Source organism: Myxocyprinus asiaticus, chromosome 27 (assembly GCF_019703515.2).
Source record: "Myxocyprinus asiaticus isolate MX2 ecotype Aquarium Trade chromosome 27, UBuf_Myxa_2, whole genome shotgun sequence".
NCBI lineage: Eukaryota > Metazoa > Chordata > Actinopteri > Cypriniformes > Catostomidae > Myxocyprinus > Myxocyprinus asiaticus.
Genome location: NC_059370.1, coordinates 2768466 through 2794675, shown reverse-complemented (window position 1 = coordinate 2794675; position 26210 = coordinate 2768466). Strand labels below are relative to the sequence as shown.

The 26210-nt window shown below is 38.9% G+C and overlaps 1 protein-coding gene across 1 annotated transcript in view; it reads right to left on the bottom strand.

Moving 5' to 3' along the window:
• LOC127418147 (X-linked interleukin-1 receptor accessory protein-like 2) overlaps positions 1-26210 on the bottom strand; it is a 514339-nt gene that overhangs the window by 123513 nt on the left and 364616 nt on the right. The window contains exons 4-5 of the mRNA XM_051658565.1: positions 14047-14233; positions 11933-12086 (exon numbers count right to left, since the gene is read on the bottom strand). Coding sequence (XP_051514525.1) covers positions 11933-12086; positions 14047-14233 — 341 coding nt within the window. The remainder of the gene's footprint in view (positions 1-11932; positions 12087-14046; positions 14234-26210) is intronic.

The window sequence follows — 26210 nt, the reverse complement described above, 5'->3', positions numbered from 1 at the left end:
TGTTAGAAGTTTATACGGAATCATTAAAGAATGGAGAGCTTCTGCCAACCATGACACAAGCCCAGATCAGTCTGATTCTTAAAAAGGACAAAGATTCAAGCGGGTGTAAGAGTTACTGTCCAATTTCCCTGATCCGGCTAGATGTAAAATACTGTCAAAAATTCTGGCTAACCGATTAAGTTATGACATCTCTTATACATATAGATCAGGTGGGGTTTATTCGGGGCCGCAGCTCTTCTGATAACATTAGGTGTTTCATCAATATCCTGTGGTCAGTGGTGAATGATCAGACTCTGGTCGCTGCCATCTCACTTGACGCAGGAAAGGTGTTTAATATGGTAGAATGGGATTATCTTTTTAAGATTTTGGAAATATACGGGTTCGGGAATACTTTTATTGGATGGATCAAGTTACTATATACACACCCGGTAGCGGCGGAACAAACAAATGGATTAATTTCAGATTATTTTACTCTGAATAGGGGCACCCGGCAGGGTTTCCCTCTTTCCCCATTATTGTTCTGTCTTGCCCTGGAACCATTAGCAGCCGCAATAAGAAAGGATGCTGATTTTCCAGGGGTCGTGGCGGGAGGTGTGGCGCATAAGATTTTGCTTTACGCAGATGATATTTTATTATTCGTCTCCAACCCTACTAGATCTATGCCTTGCCTCCACAGAATTATGAATTATTTTTCTAAGTTCTCGGGATACAGAGTCAGCTTTGGCTCTGAGAGCATACTGCCCAGTAACCGCTTTCCAGCCGGGCGCCTTCCAGTGGTGCAAACAGGGCATTAAGTATTTGGGCATTTTATTCCCAACACAGTTGTCTGATTTAATTAGAGTTAATTTTGATCCCTTAATAAAAAGGTCTTCGAGCGATGTGGGCAGGTGGGCTTCATTACATTTATTTATGATTGGGAAGGTTTATAATCTCTTCCTATAGATGTCCCCCTCTCCTAAGCAATTTGATAGCATAGCGAAATCCTTCATTTGGAATGGTAAGCATCCTAGATTACATTTTAATAAGTTACATAGACTGATTGACAATGGTGGGCTAGGCCTACCCAAAATTTTGTTTTATTATTATGCATTCGGTCTCAGACATTTGGCTCACTGGTCGCTTCCACCTGAGAGAGCCCCTCCCTGGTTTTGTATTGAACAGGAAGTTCTTGCCCCATTTTGCCATTACAAAGCTTGTCTAAATGTTAAATTTCACCCCGTTATCTCACATCTGCACTCAGTATGGACAAAAGTGTCCAGAGTGTTTAATTCAGACATTTATTTAAATGTTGCCTCAAGCATATGGCAGAACCCTAAATTATGTATTAATAAGTCCCCTTTCTGCAGGTTAATACACTCAGTGACCTATATGAGAGTGGAGTGCTGAGATCTTTTGAAAATTTGGTTCAACATTTTGGATTCCCAGATCTCAGTTCTATGGGTATTTACAGCAGCGCCACCTGTTCTGTATTGTTTTTGGGAGTGGCACACACCCCCCTAAAGTGGCAGACACTCTGGGAGAGGTGATTACAGCAGTCGGAAAAGGTCACGAGGCATCAGTGTATTACTCCCTGCTAATTCAGAGTCTAGGGGATGGAGATTCAACTTCTCTCAAGAGATTATGGGAGAAAGATTTAAACTTGGTATTGGAGGAGGGAGTGTGGGTTAAGATTCTAAAAAATGTCTGCATCTAGAAATGCAAGGGTGTGCCTTATGCAATTTAAGATTTTACATAGATTCTATAGAGGGACCCCCTCTAGATTGTATAGGCTTGGTCTTAAAGACACACCCACCTGCTGGCGATGCCACTGAGACAGAAGACGGAGACACAACCCATGCTTTTTGGGGGTGTGTTAAGATTCAGGAATTTTGGTTGAAAGTTCCGAGTTTTTTGTGTGACGTTTTAGGCACTCAAATTTCACTCTGCCCCAGACTTTGTATTTTGGGGGATGGGGCAGTCATACATTTTGGGGATAAACACATAAAAAACTGGGTTCTGTCCAGCATTATGGTGGGCAGGCTAATTATTTTAAGGGGATGGAAGTCAGACAGGGCACCCTCATTTCCAGAGTGGTGTGCGGAGATGGGGAGAGTGGTTGCTTATGAAAGAATGTCAAGCAGAAGGCTGGGATTCAGAATTTGTTCGAAAGGAAGTGGGGTAATTACTTTTTAGGTTTTTACATTTTTGGGGGACTCTTGGGGAGGTGCTGGGGAGAGAGATGTTTTGTTTTAATTATATATGATTATTATGTTTGTTTGTTTTTGTGTGTGTGTATCTATTTGTGACCACAGGGTTGTTCGTTGGGGGTTAGGGTGGGTTTGGTGATTGGGGAGGTGGAGGGGTATAGGGGTGGTTAAATGTTAAATGTTGATTCTGTGTCAATATATATATTTTTTATATATATATATTTTTATATATATACACTATATTGCCAAAAGTATTCGCTCATCTGCCTTTAGACGCATATGAACTTAAGTGACATCCCATTCTTAATCCATAGGGTTTAATATGACGTCAGCCCACCCTTTGCAGCTATAACAGCTTCAACTCTTCTGGGAAGGCTTTCCACAAGGTTTAGGAGTGTGTTTATGGGAATTTTTGACCATTCTTCCAGAAGCGCATTTGTGAGGTCAGACACTGATGTTGGACGAGAAGGCCTGGCTCGCAGTCTTCGCTCTAATTCATCCCAAAGGTGCTCTATTGGGTTGAGGGCAGGACTCTGTGCAGGCCAGTCAAGTTCTTCCACACCAAACTCGCTCATCCATGTCTTTATGGACCTTGCTTTGTGCACTGGTGCCAAGTCATGTTGGAACAGGAAGGGGCCATCCCCAAACTGTTCCCACAAAGTTGGGAGCATGGAATTGTCCAAAATCTCTTGGTATGCTGAAGCATTCAGATTTCCTTTCACTGGAACTAAGGGGCCAAGCCCAGCTCCTGAAAAACAACCCCACACCATAATCCCCCCTCCACCAAACTTCACAGTTGGCACAATGCAGTCAGACAAGTACCGTTCTCCTGGCAACCGCAGTCTGCATGCCTAGGTGCTTCATTTTATACACCTGTGGCCATGGAAGTGATTGGAACACCTGAATTCAATTATTTGGATGGGTGAGCGACTACTTTTGGCAATATAGTGTATTTATGAATCAATAAACATGTTAATTGAAAAGAATGTCATGATTGTTTTTTCATTCCATTCAATAACACTTGATCGTGCTCACTTTAAAGCTTAAAAAAAACACCCAAAATTGTTGTAAAAGTAGTCCGTGCGACTTGTGCAACTCGACTAGTTCAAGTCATTCGAAGCATACAATCACTTTATATAATGAACAGATCATGATTCACTCTGAAATTCAATCAAATCATTGATCATTGAACTCAATAATATACCGACATGTCAGTAACATGAAACCTCACTGGTCCGAGTGCATCTCGTGACCAAATGTCATATCATCATGACACAAGAACCAATTAAGTTCTTGACATATTTGATTTTTACTCTGTATAGATGAGTTGATCAATGATTTAATATGATTTCGAAGTGAATATAATTTTGGTATATTCTGCATTTGTATGGAAATCAGCAATTACAACATTCTTTAAGCCTTAAATTAATATCTTACATGGTCTTTAGTGACCCGAAACCTCATTCCACCTTCTCTACCTCATGCATTTTTTGGAGTTATGCCCCCCACTTTTAATATTCCTCAACCTTTCTCTAATAAATAGTGTTATAATAATAATAAAAAATTCCAACTGCACACACACACACACATTTATTAATTTCCAAAAGTGTAGTGTTGCAATACATATTTGTTGCATCATCTCTATGATATATGGGGTGGGGAGGTGGGGAACCCCAAAACAAACCAATCAAAAACAGGCATAAGGAAACTTCAAACATGTTATGCTGATGTCTTTCACTGTATGATGACAAACAAGGGATCACAGCCCATTTATTCATCCATGATGAAGCCCATTAGCAAACCTCTTAACTCCTCACACACCCACTCACTCATGTTATATTATATACACAGCCTTATTTGACATGTACAGAGCATTTCAGCTTTTATAATGGGTGTGAGTTTTGTTTTAATTGATAACAAGAAAATCTGGTAACACTTTAAATTAATTTCCCCTTTGTAAAGGGTTTTTAAAGGGGTTCATTAATGACTAATATGTTATTTACAAATACATTATAAAACAGAATCAGATCAGAATCAGAATGAGCTTTAATGCCAAGTGTGCTTACGTACACAAGGAATTTATTATTTGGTGATAGGAGAAACAAGCAAGTGCACACAGAGCATTACAGTGAGACACATAATATAAAACAAGGTAAGAGTATAAATAGACATACAAAAAAATAGGATAAATAACATAGAATGGCGTATGTACATATGCAAGTGGTAATATATGTGCAAGGTAGGAGTATGTACAGTTATTGAATTAAATATCAGTGAATTTACATATGTACATGGCATGTTTATACATAACTGCACTATGGGAGTCCTGAAGGCAGTTTAATTGTTCATGTGGTAAATGGCCTGAGGTTTTGTGCCTGGTTGGCCTGGTGCTGAGTGCTCTGTAGTGCCGACCAGAGAGTAACAATTCAAAAAGGATGTGGACAGGGTGTGTGGGGTCCAGAGTGATTCTACCTGCACGTTCCTCACTCTGGAGACATACAGGTCTTGAAGGGTGGGCAGGGGGGCACCAATAATCCTCTCAGCAGTCCTGACTGTCCGTTGTAGTTTCCTTCTCTCTGATTTGGTGGCTGAACCAAACCACACAGTTATAGATGTATACAGGACAGACTCAATGATGGCTGAGTAGAACTGAGTCAGCTCAGCTGGTGAAGAAGTACAACCTATGCTGAGTCTTCTTCACAGTGGAGTCTATATGGGTGTCCCACTTGACTCCATTGCGGAGGGATTTCTCCTGAAGTCCACTATCATCTCCACTGTTTTGAGCGTGTTCAGCTCAAGGTTGTTGTGACTGCACCAGACAGCCAGATGTTCAACCTCCTGTCTGTATGCAGACTCGTCACCGTCACGGATGAGGCCAATGACTGTGGTTTCATTTGCAAACTTCAGAAGCTTGACAGAGAGGTCTTTTGCAGTGCAGTCATTCATGTACAGGGAGAAGAGCAGTGGAGAGGGAACGCATCCCTGAGGAGCACCAGTGCAAATAGTGAGGGTCCTGGATGTGATTATCCCCAGTCTCACTATCTGCTGCCTTTCTGCCAGAAAGCTGTTAATCCACTGACAGATTGTGGTTGGCATGGAGAGCTGGGTCAGTTTGGTTGAGAGAAGATCAGGCATGATGGTATGGAAGGCTTAACTGATGTCCACAAATAGGATCCTTGCATAAGTCCCAGGTCTAGCATCATCCACAGACCTGACATACTGAAGGGGGTCTAGCAAGGGTCCAGTGATTCCCTTCAGGTGGGCCAAAACTAGTCTCTCAAATTACTTCATGACCACAGATGTGAGGGCAACAGGTCCGTAGTCATTAAGTCCTGTGATTTGGGTTTTTTTGGGGGGCTGGAATGATGGTGAAGCATTTGAAGAATCAGGGAACTTCACACTGCTCCAGTGATCTATTGAAAATCTGTGTGAAGATGGGGGCCAGTTGATCAGCGCAGACTTTCAGACAGGCAGGTGAGACACCATCTGGGCCTAAAGCTTTCCTAGTCTTTTGTTTCCAGAAGACCCAGCACACATCCTCCTCACAGACCATAAGTGCAGGTTGAGTAGCAGGAGAGGGGAGGATTGCAGGAGGTGTTGGTGTGTGTGTGAAGTGAAGATCAGAGTGGGGGAGGGGTGTGAGGCTGGGCTTTTCAAACCTGCAGTAAAACACATTCAGTTCGTCAGCCATTTATTGATTCTCTGCAGAGCGAGGGGGAGGTGTCTTATACTTGGTAATGCTTTTCAGGCCTTTCCATACAGATGCAGGATTGTTGGCTGAAAACTGTTTTTTCAGCTTTTCAGAGTAGCTTCTTTTAGCCACACTGATTTCCTTAGTGTGTTTCTGGCCTGGTTGTACAAGATTTTATCCACATTTCTGTAAGCATCCTCTTTGGCATGATGAAGCTGTCTGAGATTTCCTGTAAACCATGGTTTATCGTTATTAAATGATAAAAATGTCGTAGTAGGGATGAACATATCCTCACAGAAACTGATATATGATGTCACAATATCTGTGAGCTCATCCAGGTCTGTGGCTGCAGCTTCAAAAACACTCCAATCAGTGCAGTCAAAGCAGGCTTGCAGTTCCAGCTCTGCTTCATTTGTCCATCTCTTTAGAGTCCTTAGTACAGGCTTAGCTGATTTTAGTTTCTGCTTGTAGGTCGGCAGAAGATGAACCAGACAGTGATCAAAGAGTCCTAAAGCTGCACGTGGGACAGAGCGATATGCATCCTTTAAAGTGGTGTAGCAGTGGTCCAGTATATTTCTTTCTCTGGTGGGGCATGTGATGTGTTGTTTGTATTTTGGCAGTTCACGGGTGAGGTTAGCTTTATTAAAATCTCCCAGAATAATGATAAGAGTGTTGTTGCTCCGTGTCTGTGATGTGATCAGCCAGCTGTTGCAACGCTGCGTTCACGTATGCTTGTGGCAGGATGTATACACTCACCAGAATAAACTAGGAAAACTCCTGCTGTGAGTAGAAATGATGAAGAGCGCTTTAAAATTAAGACAGCACATCTTCTTCAATGCTGTTACATCTGTACACCAACTTTTACTGATGTAAAAACATGTTCCACTGCCTCTTGTTTTCCCGGATGATTCCGCAACGTGATGCGCTCTGAACAGCCGGAAGTCTGGCAGATGTAGCGCACTGTCCGGGATGGCTTCATTCAGCCAGGTTTCCATAAAACACAGAGCAGCGGAGTTAGAAAAGTCCTTATTTGTTTGAGTGAGCAGAACATTTAACAATTATAAACATGTTGAAGATAAAGATGTTTAACAATAAACCCTGACAGGGTGATCAGGACTCATGTATCACCCTGAAGGGATTTATTTTGCGATAACAACTGGCTGACTGTTAATTATCCTGCTTATTACACAGCTACTAACCAAATAAATAAATACATGGACATAAAATATTGAGTTGTGTTGAAATTATGTAATTTGAGAAGAAAGAAATCGCTGAACAGCTGAAATCAACCTCTGGTTTGCGTCAGAGTTCTGTTGGTGTTTATTTTGTGAAAATGACCGTCTGACTTATTACAAGACTACTTGCTAAATAAATAATAAATGCACATGAAACATTGATTTGAGTTGAAATTATTTTATTAGCTTACTTGTATGACCGGTCTGATACGTCTAAATCCCCGGATGTGCAGTTGTTATAGAGCAATATCTGACTGCTGGATAGCGCCACTGACCAATCAGAATTTAGTATTCCAGAGAGCCGTGTCATAAAAATGCTTAATACATACACTACTTACATTAATCAAAAAACATAAAATGCCCTAATTCATGATTAATGTCACAATGCAGCAATAAAAGACTATTATAGTAAAATTGAAAAGAAGGATTGTCATTTTGCTACAGTCCTCTTTGTTTATATTCATGACTGTAATGTCTTGACTCACTTGTGTTGTCACTTTCCTTGTCACTTTGATGTTTTTAAAGAATGGTGCTTCCACGAGTGCTGTCCCAACATAGTCCTAGTTACCTAAGGTCCTCTGCAAAAACGCTTTTAAGCTCCTCATTCTCATTCACAACATACATCTTATAATACAATGTGATGATCATTAAACTATACTGAACTTTATATACAGCTTTCTAATGGAAGCAACTCCTTTTATAGGTTTTTTAACATTAAGGTACATTGTCATAGTTTGCTAATGCTGAATACGTTTTATTAAGCATTTATAACGTGAGGTCAAATGGATTACTATTTGACAGGTATTGCATGAAAGTCACCCTTTTATGCTTGATGTTATAACCACATATCAATTAATTATAATGCCTTTGTAAATGATTTATTAGTCATTAACAAACCCCTTTATAAACCCTTAACAAAGGGAACATTAATGTAAAGTGCTACCAAAAATAATTTACTCGCACTCATGTTGTTTCAAACCCGTATGATTTATTTTCTTCCATGAAACACAAAAGGAGATAGGAGGAATGTTAGCATCAGACACCATTCACTTTCATTGTAAATTAAAAAGCAATGACATTGAAAGGTGACTAACATTCTGCCTAAAATCTCCTTTTGTGTTCCACAGAAGGTTGAAAATCAAACGATATGCGATTACCACACATTGCTTAAATTTAATGCTGTGAAAATAGTTTTCCTCTTTACATTTTATTGATTTTTAAAATTGTATACATTTTAAAGCAACATGATCACACGGGGAGTTGGCTTGCTGTTTCTGAAAGTTCCGGTACCCTATGATCGGCAACAGTATGCCGACTCACTGACACTGACTTATTGATTAAATAAAATAAGCATTTCTCTTCACTGTTTTACACCCTGTACAGCTGAAAACAATTATCTTTACAACTGGCTTCTGGCGACCTCTTCTGGACATAAATGGATGTCACACTTTATGCTATAAAACACTTACCGCTTTAGCCTCTGTGGGCAGTGTTTTAAAATTTGGCCAGCGTATACCGATTTCGGCTAAAGAAAAATTGGCACACATTTGCCAATTTTTATGTGAAATCAGGCTGTTTTAAAGTCACATTCAGTAGGACTGTGTCATGTAATAACTCTCTCAAATAGCCCTGATATAAGTTCATTGTTTTCAATACACTGAGCTCAACACTTTATAACTTCTAGTAGTGTTTTAGTCCAGTGGTTTGTGAAATTGTACATTTGTTTTAGATGTATATGTTTAAATAGGTTGTACTTATTGTCTGTGCTATAATCAATCATAGAAGCAACATAAATTGCTTATGTTAGACTATAATTGAACAGTTAAAAGTTGAATGCATATGCTAATTTAAGTAGAGTTTTCGTGGTCAGGCACTTAGTATGATGTGTGGTGTTCGTAATTATTATTGTTGTGAACAAGAAAATACTATAGGGCCCTATTTTAAGCACCTAAAAATTAAAGCATGTCAAGCAGAAATGTTCAAACAAGCAGATCAATAATGGGTGCATAGATGAGAAAGCAAATATAAGCTCAGTAAATCAAAGTGTTTTATAGCCCAAGGGAATGCTCAAAAGACATAATGGTGCATTATCTAGACACAAGTGAAACAAGTTTTTCTTTGCATTTTATCATGATTCCACCAGATTGTGTTTTGTAAAAGCTGTGCAGTCTGATGTTTGCTCTATGCTGTGCCAGATCGTTCTTGCATTAGTCTGGATTTGTGTTGAGAAGGGACAGTGGGGCTGAAGGGTTGAGCCGAGGGCTTCATTTCACACTGCACACACCGCACACACTCCTCACATCAGTCCACTCGGGTTTCCCCTCCATGTGGCCTGAGGCACAGGGCTGACAATAAAAGCAAAACTCGTAAACTCTTCCAGAACTAAACTTGCTGACCCTAGTCATCTAGAACTGCTAGCAGCACTCTTATACAGGCTGGTTATTTATAAATGGGTCAAACAAATGGGCTTGAGAATATCCCTGTTTTCTGCTTAAAACGAGGTATTGATATGGCACACAAGGGCAGTATGGCATTTGATGTCACATACCACTAATTTTCAGTATATAAATCTCAAAATAAATGCACAATGTCTAAAATAGTAATATTAGTCCTATAGTTTACATGTGCCTAGTCTTACCAAACCAGACTTTTCACTATCAGCATAAACTATGGTCCACTTTGCAGCTCATTCTGACTAAGATCCGCCCACTTAGACAGAAAGAGACAGTCTAACTAATATAAAAAAGCGACCAACCAATGCTCCGAACACTTGACACTGTAATAACAGATTTCCATGGAAAATACAGTAACTACACAATAGTGATCCATGACTAGAGTAGGGTTGCACCAGCTATTTATAAGTTCTTACTTAAACTTGGATAAAAAGTTTACACTGTAGGGTTAAAGTTACACTAGGACGTAAAGTTTACACTCTGTTCTTAATTTGGTTTCACCACTTGTTCTTAAGGCAAGACTTAGTTATTAGGCTGTAAACACTGTGTAAAGTACTGCCTAGTCCCAAAATATGACATTGACCATTATTGATCCAATAAGCAACCTTGAAATGTATAAGGAAGATGCTATTTGCACCCTGGTGCAAATAATGGTATATGCTATTTACACCCCTGTGCAAATAGTGGCAGATATTATTTGCACCCATATTTACAGTAAATACTAACATACAGTATGTGCATCACTGCAGTGTGTTAATGGTGTTTATTAAGAGTTCCACAGACACACTACATTAACCTCTATCCCTAAACCTAGCCTTAACCATACCTTAGAAAAAAATAACCTTGGTTTTACTAGAGTAACCATGGTATTTTGTAGTAAAATCATAGTAACCACAAAATTAACCATGGTTACTACATTACCACCATATTACTGTACTAACAACACCATGGTTAATTGCATTAAAACTATGGTTTCTGGCAAAAAAAACCCAAAAAAAAAACATGGTTACTACAATATTACTATAGTAATACAGTGATGCAATCTACAGACAAGTGATGATGTGCCGTGGGAATGAGTGCGATCAACAGACCCCGCCTCCATATAAAACCCTTCTCAGCACTCCCCGACATTCACCGTGACCAAATCACTGCGATGAAATCAACCTTTACATTAATTTTTATTTCTTTTTGGAAGTAGTATTAAAGTAAAATATTAAGAGTGGAAACAGGAAATCGGATGAGAAAAGAGTGGGACAAACGCAGATTCGAACCGCAGTCACTAGGACAACACTACACACTCCGTCTTTACACCCCATGCCACTGCAGCGACATATATTGTCTAGTTTGTCATATATTTCTGTGGTTCCACCAGACTACTGGGGTGCAAATAGTCACTCCGACTTTATAAACAGAAGTGTTGAAGCCATTAATTTTAGTGCAAATAAACCACAACACAACAAAATTAATTAAGAAAATAATCCATCAGCATTGAATTAACATTGGCCAGTTTGCTGTGTGGGATCTGTCAACTTGGGTCATAATCTATAAATATAACCATGTATGTAAATACAGGTGACAGGGTGCAGGCACCCATTCGCCCAGGCCCATATGCACATGCATGACATGCAGTGAGGAGGCTGGACAAGTTGGCCCCCTTCCCTCCACGCCAACAGGGCCATTGATAGGGATCTCTCCCAGACTGGGGGGCGCCAATGCACTAAACATCACACCCCCCACCAACCACCACCCCTTTCAAATATTTGATTAATCTGACATTAACATAGCAATCTTTCGCAAATCTATAGTGACTAGTTTGTCCTTTAAAGGCACCTAATTAATCAACCAAATACCTTGTAAAAACAACTTTAAGGTGGACCGATAAAAGCCTGTGCACCCTGAATCCTGGAAGTTGTGTCTCGCCAGCCAATCAGAATAAAACTGGTTCATTAACCATTTTAAAATTAACCATTTCAACCAGCTTTTGCCATTGTTTTGTGCAATGTGCATCAGATGGTCACAACCTGGTCTCATAGTGAAAACGTGACTCTATATACAGTACATTTTTGCAAAACTTGTTATACGTGTCTCCGGGTACAATTCCCTGCAGTTTCAAGGTTAAATGAATTTAATAATAATCATTTTATGATATCGACACACTTTTACTCTAACGCATCTTTGAGAAATTGTATTACAGACCCACCTACATATATACACTTATTCCAGCATGATTAACTTGCAACAGACAGTGGACATGCCATCTAGGGCTAAGACATACATTTGTCTGTCTACTAGGTGTGCCATAATATCCATATTGTACAGCATCAGGTTTAGATTTAGGTTAGGTGAGGCTTAGGTTAGTGAAGTTACCTGTGACTTTGAGTTCAGTAGTGCGTCTGACGACTTTACTGCCATACTTGAGTTCACAGGTATAGTTTCCTCCATCATCTTCCTGCACCTCTGGGATCCACAGACTGGTGGTGTTGATGATGATGGAGCTTCTCCAGTCTTTCCTCTGACACTCCTGTACAAACATCAAACAATCATTCTTCACATTTTTCTGGAGTTCTCTGTACTCTGTATAACTAAAGCCTCATGCACACTGAACAATTTTTGACACAATTATGCTTTTGAGAAAATATTTGTAAATTGTAAAAGATTTCTTGGGTCATAAGGCAAGTATAATATGCTTGATGGCCAGTTAATTGCCTTTGCAATGAATCTTAGCTTCTGATATAATTCTTGCATTGTCAGATCAAGTCAATAAAAAAATACAATAAAAAAATAAAAAATACAAAATCATGGTGGAAACTTTATAACTGTATAACTTTTAAAGGGATAGTTCACCCAAAATGAAAATTCTCTCATCTGTTACTCAACCTCATTCCATCCCAGACATTCCTTCTTCAGCAGAGCACAAAGTGTAACGAATGAGGCTGGTATCCCTTCAGCCGACCACCAGAGGGAGCCCTCTCCCGAATACTGACACTGTACCGTTTCTTCTATGGTTACTTCCTGTTTGAACCATATAAATAGCCATGCTCTACCACTATGATTTTGTGAAGTATTGCCAGTTTCACTGCCTTATCAAGTGTTATTCTCATTGCCTGTTTATTGCCTACTTGTTATGACCATTGTGCCTGCTTTACTGGATTACCGATTTTGGATTACTGTTTTGCTCTGTTTGCCTGGTTGCACTGATTACCTGTGTAATGACTACTTTGCCTGCTTCAACGATTACATCTCTGCCTTGTGTCTTGGATTTGTCTGCTGATTGTAATAAACTTCTTGAATATGGATTCTACCTTTGCCTCCATGTCGAGTCCATTACACAAAGATTTTTAAAAGAATATTTCAGCTCTGTTGGTCCTCACAATGCAAGTGAATGGTGACCAGAACTCAGAAGATCCAAAAGGCAGTATAAAAGTAATCCATAAGTGGTTAAATACAAATACAAACCCCAGTGGTTAAATACAAATACAAACCCCAGTGGTTAAATACAAAACTTCGGCTAGGTGTGGGTGAGAAACAGATCAATATTTAAGTCATTTTAACTGTAAATCTACACTTTCACTTCCATACTCTGATGTGGAAGTGACTTTCACATTCTGCCACCTACTGGTTGGGGCTGGTCAAAGTTGTATATTGATATTGAAAATGACTTAAATATTGATCTGTTTCCCACCCACACCTATCATATTGCTTGAAGATTTGGATTTAACCACTGGTGTCATATGGATTACTTTTATGCTACCTTTATGTTATATTTGGACCTTCTGAGTTCTGGTCACCATTCACTTGCATTTTAAGGACCTACAGAACTGAGATATTTTTCAAAAAATCTTCATTTGTGTTCTGCAGAAGAAAGAAAGTCATACACATCTGGGATGGCATGAGGGTGAGTAAATGATGAGATAATTTTCATTTTTGGATGAACTATCCCTTTAATTCTTTTGATGCATACTCCAAACCATCCTTTGAAGCCGTACACACTGAATGCGTTTTTGTGTCTTTCCACGCCTTTTTTCAATTGTTTTTGTGTAAACATGTGCTGGATAAATATCTTTCGACGTTGTCCTGCTGTTTTTTCAGTGTCTCATACAGGAGCGCCACTTTTTTAGATGCCGTGTCAAGCTGTCAACTAACTGTGCTCTGCTCTATTCGTGGCAGTGCATCTAGCTTTTTTTAGTATATGGACATGTTCGGTGTGAACGCCCCCTTTCTCTTTCTGCGATCCAACGTGTTTAAGTGACGTCAAAACTGGCTGTGTGAAACATTCAGGAATGATGCATTTTGGAGGCTGTTTTTCCATTTTTGAAAATGAATTGCCATTTTATATATATATATATATATATATATATATATATATATATATTACGTTGGCCTGCTGGTGGTCCACACCATGAAAAGTCTCGACCCCCCTGATGACCAATCCAACCCTTACACTGTATATCAAACTTAGAGCTAAAGTTATATTTCTGTACCTTGTACCAGGTCATGATGGGCTGCTTGTATGGGGCGAGATAGTCGTCAATGTCTGGGCAGGTGATCATTTTACTCTTGGTGATCTCTGCTCTCTCCAGGTAACGTATTCGACTGCTGAAGCAGAGCCCCTCTTCACTCTCTTCCACCGTCAGGGACATGGACACCTTCATACAGTACGTCGAGTTTCTGTTAAGACATCATTGACATTCTTTAATTTCAAACTTGAAAAGCTCTTGAAACAATATATGTACACATTATTTTGCGCCATTAGAGAACATCTCAAGAGTTGCAAAACAGAACAATGACTAAAATGTATACCACAGCATTGCTCACTACAGTCTTCAAAGCCAAATGACAACTGGCTCTAACAAGGACAGAAAGAGATGTGGAAGGCCCAGATGTACAACTAAACAAGAGGATAAGTACATCAGAGTCTCTAGTTTGAGAAATAGACACCTCACATGTTCTCAGCTGACAGCTTCATTGAATTCTACCTGCTCAACATCAGTTTCATGTACAACAGTAAAGAGTTTTATGGATCTTAACCCCCTTGAGCTTTTATGGGATTAGCTAGACTGTAAGGTGCGTAAGAAGTGCCCAAAAAGACAGCCACATCTATGGCAAGTGCTACAGGCAGCGTGAGGTGAAATGTCACCTGAGTATCTGGACAAACTGACAGCTAGAATGCCAAGAATCTGCAAAGCTGTCATTGTTGCACATGGAGGATTTTTTGATGAGAACTCTTTGAAGTAGTTTAAGAAGTTCTGAATTTTGTTTTCAAATTGTAATAGTAATTTTTCATGTTATTAATGTCCTGACTATACATTGTTATCAGCTGAATGCCACTTTGGTGAATAAAAGTACCAATATCTTTCCATAAGAGCAAAATCTGTACATTATTCCAAACTTTTGTGTATCTAAAAACATTATTCATCCCTAAAATGCTGTTGTGAGTAGAAATACTTCCTTTCTGCTAATGAAGTTGCTTAGAAACAACCCAAGCTGATGTTACTAGATCAGAAAGAAGGTGCAATATGTGTTTTCCCACTCATTATGCATCTACCAAACAAATACAAATTCATGGACATGAAATATTGATTTGAGTTTAAATGATTTTAATTTGTGAAAACAAAGAGAGCATGGAGTGATATGATAGACATGAAACTAGCACAGCTATGTAGGGTCAACCGTCAGACACACAGTTTAGTGTTCTTTGCATAAAAAGTATGGATGTCCTATAGTGCACTCATATACTTGTGCTCGTACTCGTAAGAATGCTCGAATACCAAAAAAACGATACTGTCTGACATACGAATGTGTTACCAATCAGTGCACAAATTAAAATCGCAATATGTCAGGGGGCCTGGGTAGCTCAGCAAGTAAAGATGCTGACTACCACACCTAGAGTCACAAGTTTGAATCCAGGGCTTGCTGAGTAACTCCAGTCAGGCTTCCTAAGCAACCAATTGGCCCAGTTGCTAGGGTGGGTAGAGTCACGTTGGGTTAACCTCCTCGTGGTCGCTATAATGTGGTTCTCGGTGGGGTGCGTGGTGAGTTGTGCGTGGATGCCACGGAGAATAGTGTGAAGCCTCCACATGCGCTTCGTCTCTGCGGTAACACGCTCAACAAGCCAAGTGATAAAATGCACGGATTGATGGTCTCAGACGCGGAGGCAACTGAGATTCATCCTCTGCCACCCGGATTAAGGTGAGTCACTACAGCCACCACGAGGAAAATCATTGAGCATTCCAAATCGGGGAATTGAGCATTCCAAATCGGGGAGAAAAGGGTGTCATAGCACTCACACGTACATGTATTTGCACAGATATTTACAGTATGTATGCATATTTAGTATATATTTACACTATAAACAGAAATGCAAGGGGGGGACTTCAGGATGCACAGATTTCTAAGTGAAGAAATTAGCTATAAGTGTTTTCACATGTGAGCACTGGGTGTAGGTAATCGATAAATGAGTGTGACATTTTGAATAGCCGTGTTTTCCAAATGAAAAACAAGAGCTGTTAGTTTTTAATGTCGTGTCTAATGTAGAGAACTGTGTTTAGTGTTTTGCAATTGCAAACTAAGTGTAAAGCAGATAATGTGCTTGCAGTTTTGCAGACTTGGTCTGAAGATTAGGTACATGAGTTAATGGTTTCACTGAGCGTGCCTCAATTACCACTTTTAATGACATGAAAATGCCTGCAGTTGTAAATACACAACACAATCAGAATTATTTCTGATCAAGTGCATGTCCGTATGTAGTGTGGGTAAAGAGTTTCAGGCCTGCGAGAGGTCGCTGTGAATGTGTCTGCTTGTGTCTCACATGACATTGAGACTGGACAATGGAAACAGTGTCTGTCGAACATTAAAGCTGCTGACACTGCTGTGTCTTTCATCCAGTGAATCATTGCTCATGAGAAGAGATCTGAGTCGTTATCATGAGTCCTGTGTACTAACACGGTCCATCAGGAGTTAAAGAAGTCTCAGTCAACCTCCCTGCACACTAACTAGTACAATAGGATAATTTCTCATCAGTAATGATGCTCTGGTCAGCACAGATTGCAAAAGTAGGGAGAGACATTGTCTATAATGATTGTGGCTGTGGCATGCACAGAAGGGGGGCAGCAGGGGCACAAGCCCCTGCCCCTTTCATTCACAAATCTAAAGGTGCCCTTTTGGTCGTCCAGAAAAATGGAAGACATTTTAATAATTAAATTAAAATAGTTAAATAAAACAATTAAAATCTCATCATAATCTCACAATAAAAGTAATAATGTGTTATTATGAGATTTATTTGTAAATCATGGGCATATTAAAGAAAATTGGTGCCTTTAAGAACACGCGCTACAGCAGAATTCCAATTGCAAGTGATCCTCCCAATGCTCTATAATCACTTTGAAGTGCAGAGTCCTTGAAGTGAGTACTCTGAAGAAAACATGGCATTACTGTATGAATGTACCCCTTGCTAACAGTCCTGTGGAAGGGCCCTTCGAGAAATGATAAATTTTTCCACTTTCGTTTTAGATGAGCCTTTGAGTGGCATCCCCTCCCACAGCAGTGCCTTTCAAGGAAGCAAAAATGCAGTTTTGAATTCCCCCCGGAGCATTGAAGTGCTGTTACCTCAGACAAGTAACAAGTCAGATAAAAAGTCCACTCCATGTATTGTGTTGTAAGTTCATCAAAAGAATAATACTCGATTGCTACTGCATTATCGACATCGCGCAACTGCAGTTTAGACAGATTTATTCATTATAATGGAGCAGTCGCGTCGCTTTCAGTGATATAAATTAAATTAGTCTTTTAGAGAATATTAACGTAAACTTAAGGACCTGTCAGGTTCAGCCAAAGCCAGTTTAGTTTTGTTGAAACTAATAAGCCATTAGACTAATCATTTTCAGAAAAATACAATGGTATTACCATTTTTTTGGGATATGTAGTCCACCATGATAACCATTCAAATCCATGGTACCATCTTGACACCATCATTGTACCATGGTTCTGCCATATTATTGCTGTAAGGTGCTGTATATTTATAAATATTGATGACAGAATACAGTAAAATAACATTATATGAATATTAAAAGAAATAAAGAGAAAGTAATACAAGAAGTGTCAGTTATGTTGACTGGATGAGGTGAGGGAGCAGAGATGAGAGAAAGTGAAAAGAGTAATGAGACAAGAAAAAACATTAGAGCCCCAAAACAAAAAAAGACACTGTGCCATTACCATGGTACTGACTGATTCTTATATTCATTGAAGATACTGCCATGGTACTCCAAGGTACTTTAAAACATACAATGGTTTTACTATAACACATGTCATTAACATGGGGTTATCACTGACCGTATGAAAATATATAAATAAACAAGTGAAATACAATGGTGCTTTTTGTGCGAAATATAACAGAATAGGCTATTACTTGTGATAAAAGAAAAAAAAAAGAAAAATATATTATACAAGAAACAATGCTCAAAAAGCATAGATAATAGTTAGTATATAGTATAATTACAAATCATTCAAAAAAAAAAACAGTGCCCTTTTACTTTCTTCTGCCCCGACCCTGCTGAGGTCTGTGCATGTCACTGGACTGTGGTACTGTATATAAAGTATGAGTGTGGTTGGATATTGAATTTTCAGATCTGATACACATTTTACACTGTGTTCTAACCTGATGTGGTGTGATAATTCCAAGCAATTTGTCTGTCCACATTGAGCGTGATAAAGCTGCGTGATGTTGTTACCGATTGTGTCTGTACCCTGACATTGACCCCATTTTGCCGAGGTACTTACAAACACCATTCCCTGGCTAACGTTTTTTCATCAATTCAGATGTTTTTACCTTTTCCTGGTTCTACTGGTGCTACAGAGACATAAGTAATCGGCTTAACATAAACAATGATGAGCATGATGTGGAGGTTGCACTTGCCCTCTAAGATTAATTGTTTACTCCACTGATGTATAGGTTTAGGGTTTGGGTTAGAGGGAAATGTTAATAAAATATGCATTCCTGTTGACTGTATTGCATCATTTACAACTTAAAAATACAACACATCAAAATCTTGTATTCTGTAAGAGGAGAATCAGATACAGGTAAGTCTGATGGCTCTATGAATTGAATTTAGACACACAAATAGCTTATCTAAAAATCGGATTTTATGTGCATTTTTGTTGTTTAGACAGACACAGCAAGATCCAGCCTGTGCTAGATATAAAGTGAAAAAATCTAAATTGACTGACAGTGTCAATGCAGCCTGAAAAAAAAAAAAAAAAGAACTGTAAGCATGTTTTACTAGTCACAATAATTTCTGTCAGATAAAGTTCAATGAAGTGAATGAACATTGTAAGTAACTTTGGCATTATTTAGATATTACTTAAAACTTTAAGGCAGAAATTAACAACTGAAGTTTTCAAGTGGGTTAAATGTTTAACAGTGTACACAAGCACCATGTTTGAGCTCCCACATTCAGGGTTTCGTACTGAACTATTGAAAGGTGATGTTTAACACAGTGTAATAATTCAGTTGTTGTTTTCATTCATTCTGGAAATCAGAAAAAAAAAAAAACATATTAAAATGTATAGATCGAGGAGGGTCACGTGATGCCGTGCGAGGAGCAGAAGTGTGAGCAACGAGCTCTGCGCACTTTGCTAGTTTTTTTTATTATTTTCATGTGAGATTTGATACACCTAGTTACATATTTGTTCTGTGAGGTAAAGATGGCAAAGAAGTCAAAATCCTCAGGCTCTGGAGACATTAAAAAACACTTTCGTGCTCAAGCTGAAACCTCTGATGGGCCTGCAGACCGGGGACTCGATTTGGATGGCGCAGCGGGAGAGATTCAACGGCAACTGTCCAACATGTCTGTGATGCTGACGAAGGTTGCTGCTGACTTGGAGGATCTCGCTGTAATACATCGATTGATTACGGCCATGGAAACAAAATTCTCTGAGTTGGTTACAAGAGTAGCAGATGTTGAGAAATGGATCAATTAACTGGAGTCATCGGAAAGGGAATTATCCGCTAATCTGCTCTCAACCAAAATAGACGTGGAAAGCATTTTGGAAAAACTGAAAGATCTCGAAAATAGGAGCCGAAGAAATAATGTACGGATTTTTGGAATTCCTGAGCATGAAGAAGGCAGAGATATGGTGAAATTCCTAGACGAGCTCTTCTCGAGTCTGCTCGGCATAACAAGCCATAAGCTGGAAATCGAGCGAGCTCACTGAGTCCCGGCTCACAGATCGGCTGAGGGAAACAGGCCCCGATCAATTCTGGCCAAATTTTTTTAGATCATCCAATAAAGATCTTGTGTTGCGTGAGGCAAGGAGCAAAGGAAAGTTTTCTTGGAAGAATCACAATATTTTCTTGTTCCCGGATTTTGCGAATTTGACAAGAGAGAAATGCGATAGATTCAAGGAGTGTAAGAAACTCTTGCATCAACGGAAGATCGCTTTTGCACTGATGATTCTGGCCAAACTGAGAATAGATACGAAGGATGGCCACAAAGTATTTACGTGTCCCAAACAAGCACTGTCCTTCATAAATACATGGGAGTGAGTAAGCCATTTGGTGTTTCTCATGTGAGTGGATTGACTCGCTGGACATACACACAACTGTCTGAGGAAGCTGGGTGCCATTTTTGATTCTGTTTGTGTTGGTTCCACCAAGCGGCTGGAGTTTTTTATTTGTGGAATAACACTTCTCCTTTAAGAAACTTTTGCATTGACGGAGGATGATCAGGGCTTTTTTTTTTTTATCTGGAAGGGATGTTGCAAGCCACTGGCACCCCTCATGATATAATATTGGGAGGAGACTTTAATCTTTTGATGGACTCAGTCCTTGATTATAGTGAAGCAAAAGTGTGTAAGCCCCCTAGAGCAACATTGATGCTTCACAGGATGTGTAAAAATCTTGGTCTTACAGATATTTGGCAACTTTCAAACCCATCTGGTAGGGACTATTAATTTTTTCATCAGTCCATAAGATTTATTCTAGAATAGATTTTTTTTTATTTTTTTATATCCAAGTCCCTCATTTCATTTGTTGTTGATTGCTCAATTGGAAACATCTTAGTCTCAGATCACGCCCTGGTGAGTTTGGAGATGTTGCCATTTAAGGAGAAAAATAAATCATATAGTTGGCCCTTTAATGTATCCCTTTTGCAAAATCCTGATTTCCAACAAATGCTAAAGACTGAAATCAATGTTTATATGGAGACTGGTCCTCAGTATCCTCTGTGGGTGTGGCTTGGGAGGCACTTAAGGCGGTTCTTAGGGGTCGGATCATACAGTATGCCTCATTTACCAAAAAAATCCAAAGCCCAAGAACTCGTGGAGTTGGAAGGGAATATTAAAAGTGCAGCAGCAGATCTGAAGTCATCTGATGGCCTCAGAGAATTGACCCGATTGAAATACAGATATAATGCTATTTTGTTGCGGAAAGTGGAATTTTGTTTATTCAGGGGAAGACAGTCATACTTTGAGTCGGGGGACAAAGCAGGGAAGCTTTTGGCTAGATATATAAAGCAGAGAGAGTCTTTTTCTACCATTCACTCTGTGAAATCTGCTGGTGGTGAAATTTTTACCTCGGCCATTGATATTAATAATGCCTTTAAAGAGTTCTATCATGATCTGTATAGTTCCAAGTCTTCGTCTACTGATGAAGATATTAGAAACATTGTGGAACCATTAAAACTCCCTAAACTGACGACTGAGCAAAAAAATTCTCTTGATTCTGAGATAACCTTGGGGGAGCTTGACGAGGTAATTAAAGCCTTACCTGAAGCCAAGGCTCCGGGGCCAGATGGTTTTGCTGCTGAATTTTTTAGAACTTATGCTACAGAACTGGCTCCACTTTTGTAAGAAGTTTATACTGAATCATTAAAGAATGGAAAGCTTCCTCCAACCATGACACAAGCCCAGATCAGTCTGATTCTTAAAAAGGACAAAGATCCAAGTGAGTGTAAAAGTTACCATCCAATTTCCCTGATCCAACTAGATGTAAAAATTTTGTCAAAAATTTTGGCTAACCGATTAAGTAAAGTTATGACATCTCTTATACATATAGACCAGGTGGGGTTTATTCGGGCCGTAGTTCTTCTGATAACTTTAGGCGTTTCATCAATATCATGTGGTCAGTAGCGAATGATCAGTCTCCGGTCGCTGCCATCTCACTTGATGCCGAAAAGGAGTTTGATATGGTAGAATGGGATTATCTTTTTAAGATTTTGGAAATGTATGGGTTCGGGGGTACATTCATTGGTTGGATTAAGTTACTTTATAGACACCCTGTAGCAGCGGTACAAACAAATGGATTAATTTCAGATTATTTTACTCTGAACAGGGGCACTCGGCAGGGTTGCCCTCTTTCCCCATTATTGTTCTGTCTTGGCCTGGAACCATTAGCAGCTGCGATAAGAAAGGAGTATGATTTTTCAGGGGTTATGGTGGAAGGTGTGGTGCATAAACTTCTGCTTTACACAGATTATATTTTATTATTTGTCTCTGACCCTACTAGATCTATGCCTTGCCTCCACAGAATTATTAATTCCTTTTCCAAGTTCTCAGGATACAAAGTCAATTGGTCTAAATCTAAAGCTTTGGCTCTGAAAGCGTACAGCCTTCCAGCCTTCCAGTGGCCCAAACAGAGCATTAAGTATTTGGGTATTTTATTCCCAGCATATTTGTCTGATTTAGTTAGAGTTAATTTTGACCCTTTAATTAAAAGTTTTTCGAGCGATGTGGACAGGTGGGCTTCATTACATTTATCGATGATTGGGAAGGTTAATGTTTGATAAAGCAATTTGATAAAGCAATTTGATAGCATAGCGAAGTCCTTCATTTGGAATGATAAACTTCCCAGACTACATTTCAACAAATTACATAGGCTGATTGACAAAGGTGGGCTAGGCCTACCCAAGATTTTGTTTTATTATTATGCATTCTGTCTCAGGCATTTGGCTCATTGGTTGCTTCCACCTGAAAGAGCCCCTCCCTGGTTTTGTATTGAACAGGAAACTCTTGCCCCTATTTCACCATTGCAAAGCCTTTCTATCAAACTATCCGGAGAAGTTAAGTCACACCCCGTTATTTCACATTTGCATGTAATTTGGACAAGAGTGGCCAGAGTATTTAATTCGGACATTTATTTAAATGTCAAACATATGGCTGAACCCCAAATTATGTATCAATAAGTCCCCTTTCTGTTGGTCAGAGTGGCCTGAGAGGGGGGTTGCTACACTCGGAAACATGCATGAGAGTGGAGTGTTGAGATCTTTTGAGAATTTGGGTCATCATTTTGGGATTCCCAGATCTCAGTTTTATAGGTATTTACAGCTGCGCCACATGCTCTGTACAGTTCTTGTATTTTGGGCAATGGGGCGGTCATAAATTTGGGGGCCAAATTGATAAAGAATTGGTTCTGACAAGTGTTATGATTGGCAGACAAGTCATTTTAAGGTGTTGGAAGTCAGACGGATCGCCATCATTTCCGGAGTGGTGTGCGGAGATGGGGAGGGTGGCAGCTTTTGAAAAGGGGTATCTAGAGGAATGGGCAATTTGGACTTGTTTGTGGCAAAGTGGGGCAAATATCTGGCATTTTTGGAGGGCTCTCGAGGAGGGACAGTGCAGAGAGAGGTGTAGATGTTATGTGTGTGATTATTATATTTTATTTATTTAATTATTTTATTTTATTTTTTAATATTTGTTTTTGTGTGTCTATAATCATGTGGGACCACTGGGGTGTTCTTGTGGGTGGGGTTGGGGATGGGGGGAGTAATAGAGGGGGTTAATTATTGATTCTGTTTGTAAACGTTCTTACTTGTATTTGTTAATATATGAATCAATAAAAAATGTTAATCTGAAAAAAAAATTATAGATTACATGCTACATATAAAATATTTTATTTGAGAAATTGAGAAATTGAGTTAAAGAGATTCAAATTATAGAGCCATGTACAGTAGGCTTCTGTTTTTTATTTGTTTGTTTGTTTTACAAAGAAGGTGTATAATTTAAATAGGGACTAAAATCTGTCCAAGGAACACAAACTAACAACAATTTTTGCACAACGTAACCAAAAAAAGACGGCTTCACTCTCTTTATTTGAACATGATAATTCATGTGCTGTCAATCTGAAGGAAACTACTGCATCACACATTTCTTTGTTTTAATGCACGTTGTGGATGTAGCATTCCCTGACATACTGAAGACCTTTTTGGCAACTATATAAAATTACTAAATATAAATACAAGATTAATCCAGATGCAAGGAAAAATATAGAGGTAAAAAGTACATTTCTCAGTTGTTTCCAACTTCACTGAATTATTGTTAGATATGATGCATTAATTCAGATTTGATGCTGCCGGGTTCTAACCAAGAAGAAGATCTTTAATTAAAATAAATAATTAAAATGAAAGAATAAAACAATTATTAAATAATTTTTAAAAAATTGTCCCGCATAATATGACGTTAAGTCCAAACTTGCCTTGTGAGGGTGCATGCATGCAGAAGAGAGATTTTGTCTATTAACTGATTTAAGATCATCAGATGTACAGTATCTTTTAAATAGTTTTAAAATTTTTGAGGATATATTTAAAATTAAAAAAATATATTTATTGATAAGACTTTATTTTATATACGCTACTGTATACTATGCTTGCTATGATTTCTATTCTGAGAATTTCCCCACATGGAGTAAATTATAAATGTTTATTTTCACTTATTTTGTGTGAGGCAAGTCCTTTATTTTGACCTCATTTTTCTTTTCTTTTTTTTTTTGACAGATCTGGAAAGACTGCAACTGGTATACCACCTACCCTAGCACAGAGTACTTTAATTTTAAAAAGAACTTTATTAATCATTCTTTATTTCGTTCTAACAGGTTACCAATTGGAAAGGAGGCAGCGGAACACTTGAACTGGAATGAAAAAAATTCAGTTTCTGCTCAGAACAAACCGCAATGAAAAACTTTTAGTTTTTAGTCCCTGATTTAAGATGCATCAGATTTCTGAAATATTTCATGTGATGTTGTCCAGTAAAAAAAAAACAAAAAAACAGCCATACAGTTGAAGTCAGAAGTTTAATTACAACTTAGCCAAATACATTTAAACTCAATTCCTGACATTTAATCATAGAAAACATTCCCTGTCTTATGTCAGTTAGGATAACTACTTTATTTTAAGAATGTGAAATGTCAGAATAATAGTAGAGAGAATGATTTATTTTAGCTTTTATTTCTTTCATCACATTCCCAGTGGGTCAGAAGTTTACATACAATTTGTTAGTATTTGGTAGCATCGTTTAACTTGGGTCAAACATTTTGGGTAGCCTACCACAAGCTTTTGGCCCATTCCTCCAGACAGAACTGGTGTAACTGAGTCAGGTTTGTAGGCCTACTTGCTTGCACATGCTTTTTCAGTTCTGCCCACAAATTTTCTATCGGATTGAGGTCAGGGCTTTGTGATGGCCACTCCAATGCCTTGACTTTGTTGTCCTTTTTCCACAACTTTGGAGGTATGCTTGGGGTCATTGCCCATTTGGAAGACCCATTTGCGACCGAGCTTTAACTTCCTGGCTGATGTCTTAAGATGTTGCTTCAATATATCTACATAATTTTCGTTCATCATGGTGCCATCTATTTTGTGAAGTGCACCAGTCCATCCTGCAGCAAAGCACCCCACAACATGATGCTGCCACCCCCATGCTTCACGGTTGGGATGGTGTTCTTTGGTTTGCTACGCTCACCCTTTTTTCTCCAAACATAACGATGATCATTATGGCCAAACAGTAAAAGTTTTGTTTCATCAGACCAGAGGAAATTTCTCCAAAGTAAGAGAAATTTTGTCCCCATGTGCACTTGCAAACTGTAGTCTAGCTTTATGATGGTTTTGGAGCAGTTACTTCTTCCTTGCTGAATAGCCTTTCATGTTATGTCGATATAGGACTAGTTTTACTCTGGATATAGATACTTGTCTACCTGTTTCCTCCAGCATCTTCTCAAGGTCCTTTGCTGTTGTTCTGGGATTGATTTGCACTTTTCGCACCAAACTACGTTCATCTCTAGGAGACAGAATGTGTCTCCTTCCTGAGCAGTATGATGGCTGTGTGGTCCCATGGTGTTTATACTTGCATACTAATGTTTGTACAGATGAACGTGGTACCTTCAGGCATTTGTAAATTGCTCCCAAGGATGAACCAGACTTGTGGAGGTCCGCAATTTTTTTCTGAGGTCTTGGATAATTTCTTTTGATTTTCCCATGATGTCAAGCAAAGAGGAACTGAGTTTGAAGGTAGGCCTTAAAATACATCCACAGGTACACCTCCAATTGACTCCAATTAGCCAATTAGCCTATCAGAAGCAATTGGCTAATTGCCTAAAGGCTTGACACCATTTTCTGGAATTTTCCAAGCTGCTTAAAGGCACAGTTAACTTAGTGTATGTAAACTTATGACCCACTGGAATTGTGATACAGTCAATTAAAAGTGAAACAATCTGTCTGTAAACAATTGTTGGAAAAAGTACTCGTGTCATGCACAAAGTAGGGCTGTGTCCGAAATCGTTCACTCATTCACTTTTCCTTAATAGTGAATGGTAGTGAGTGCAGTATATTTCAGCAGTGAGTAAACAAAATGAGTGAGTGAATTCGGACACTGATGTATACACTGA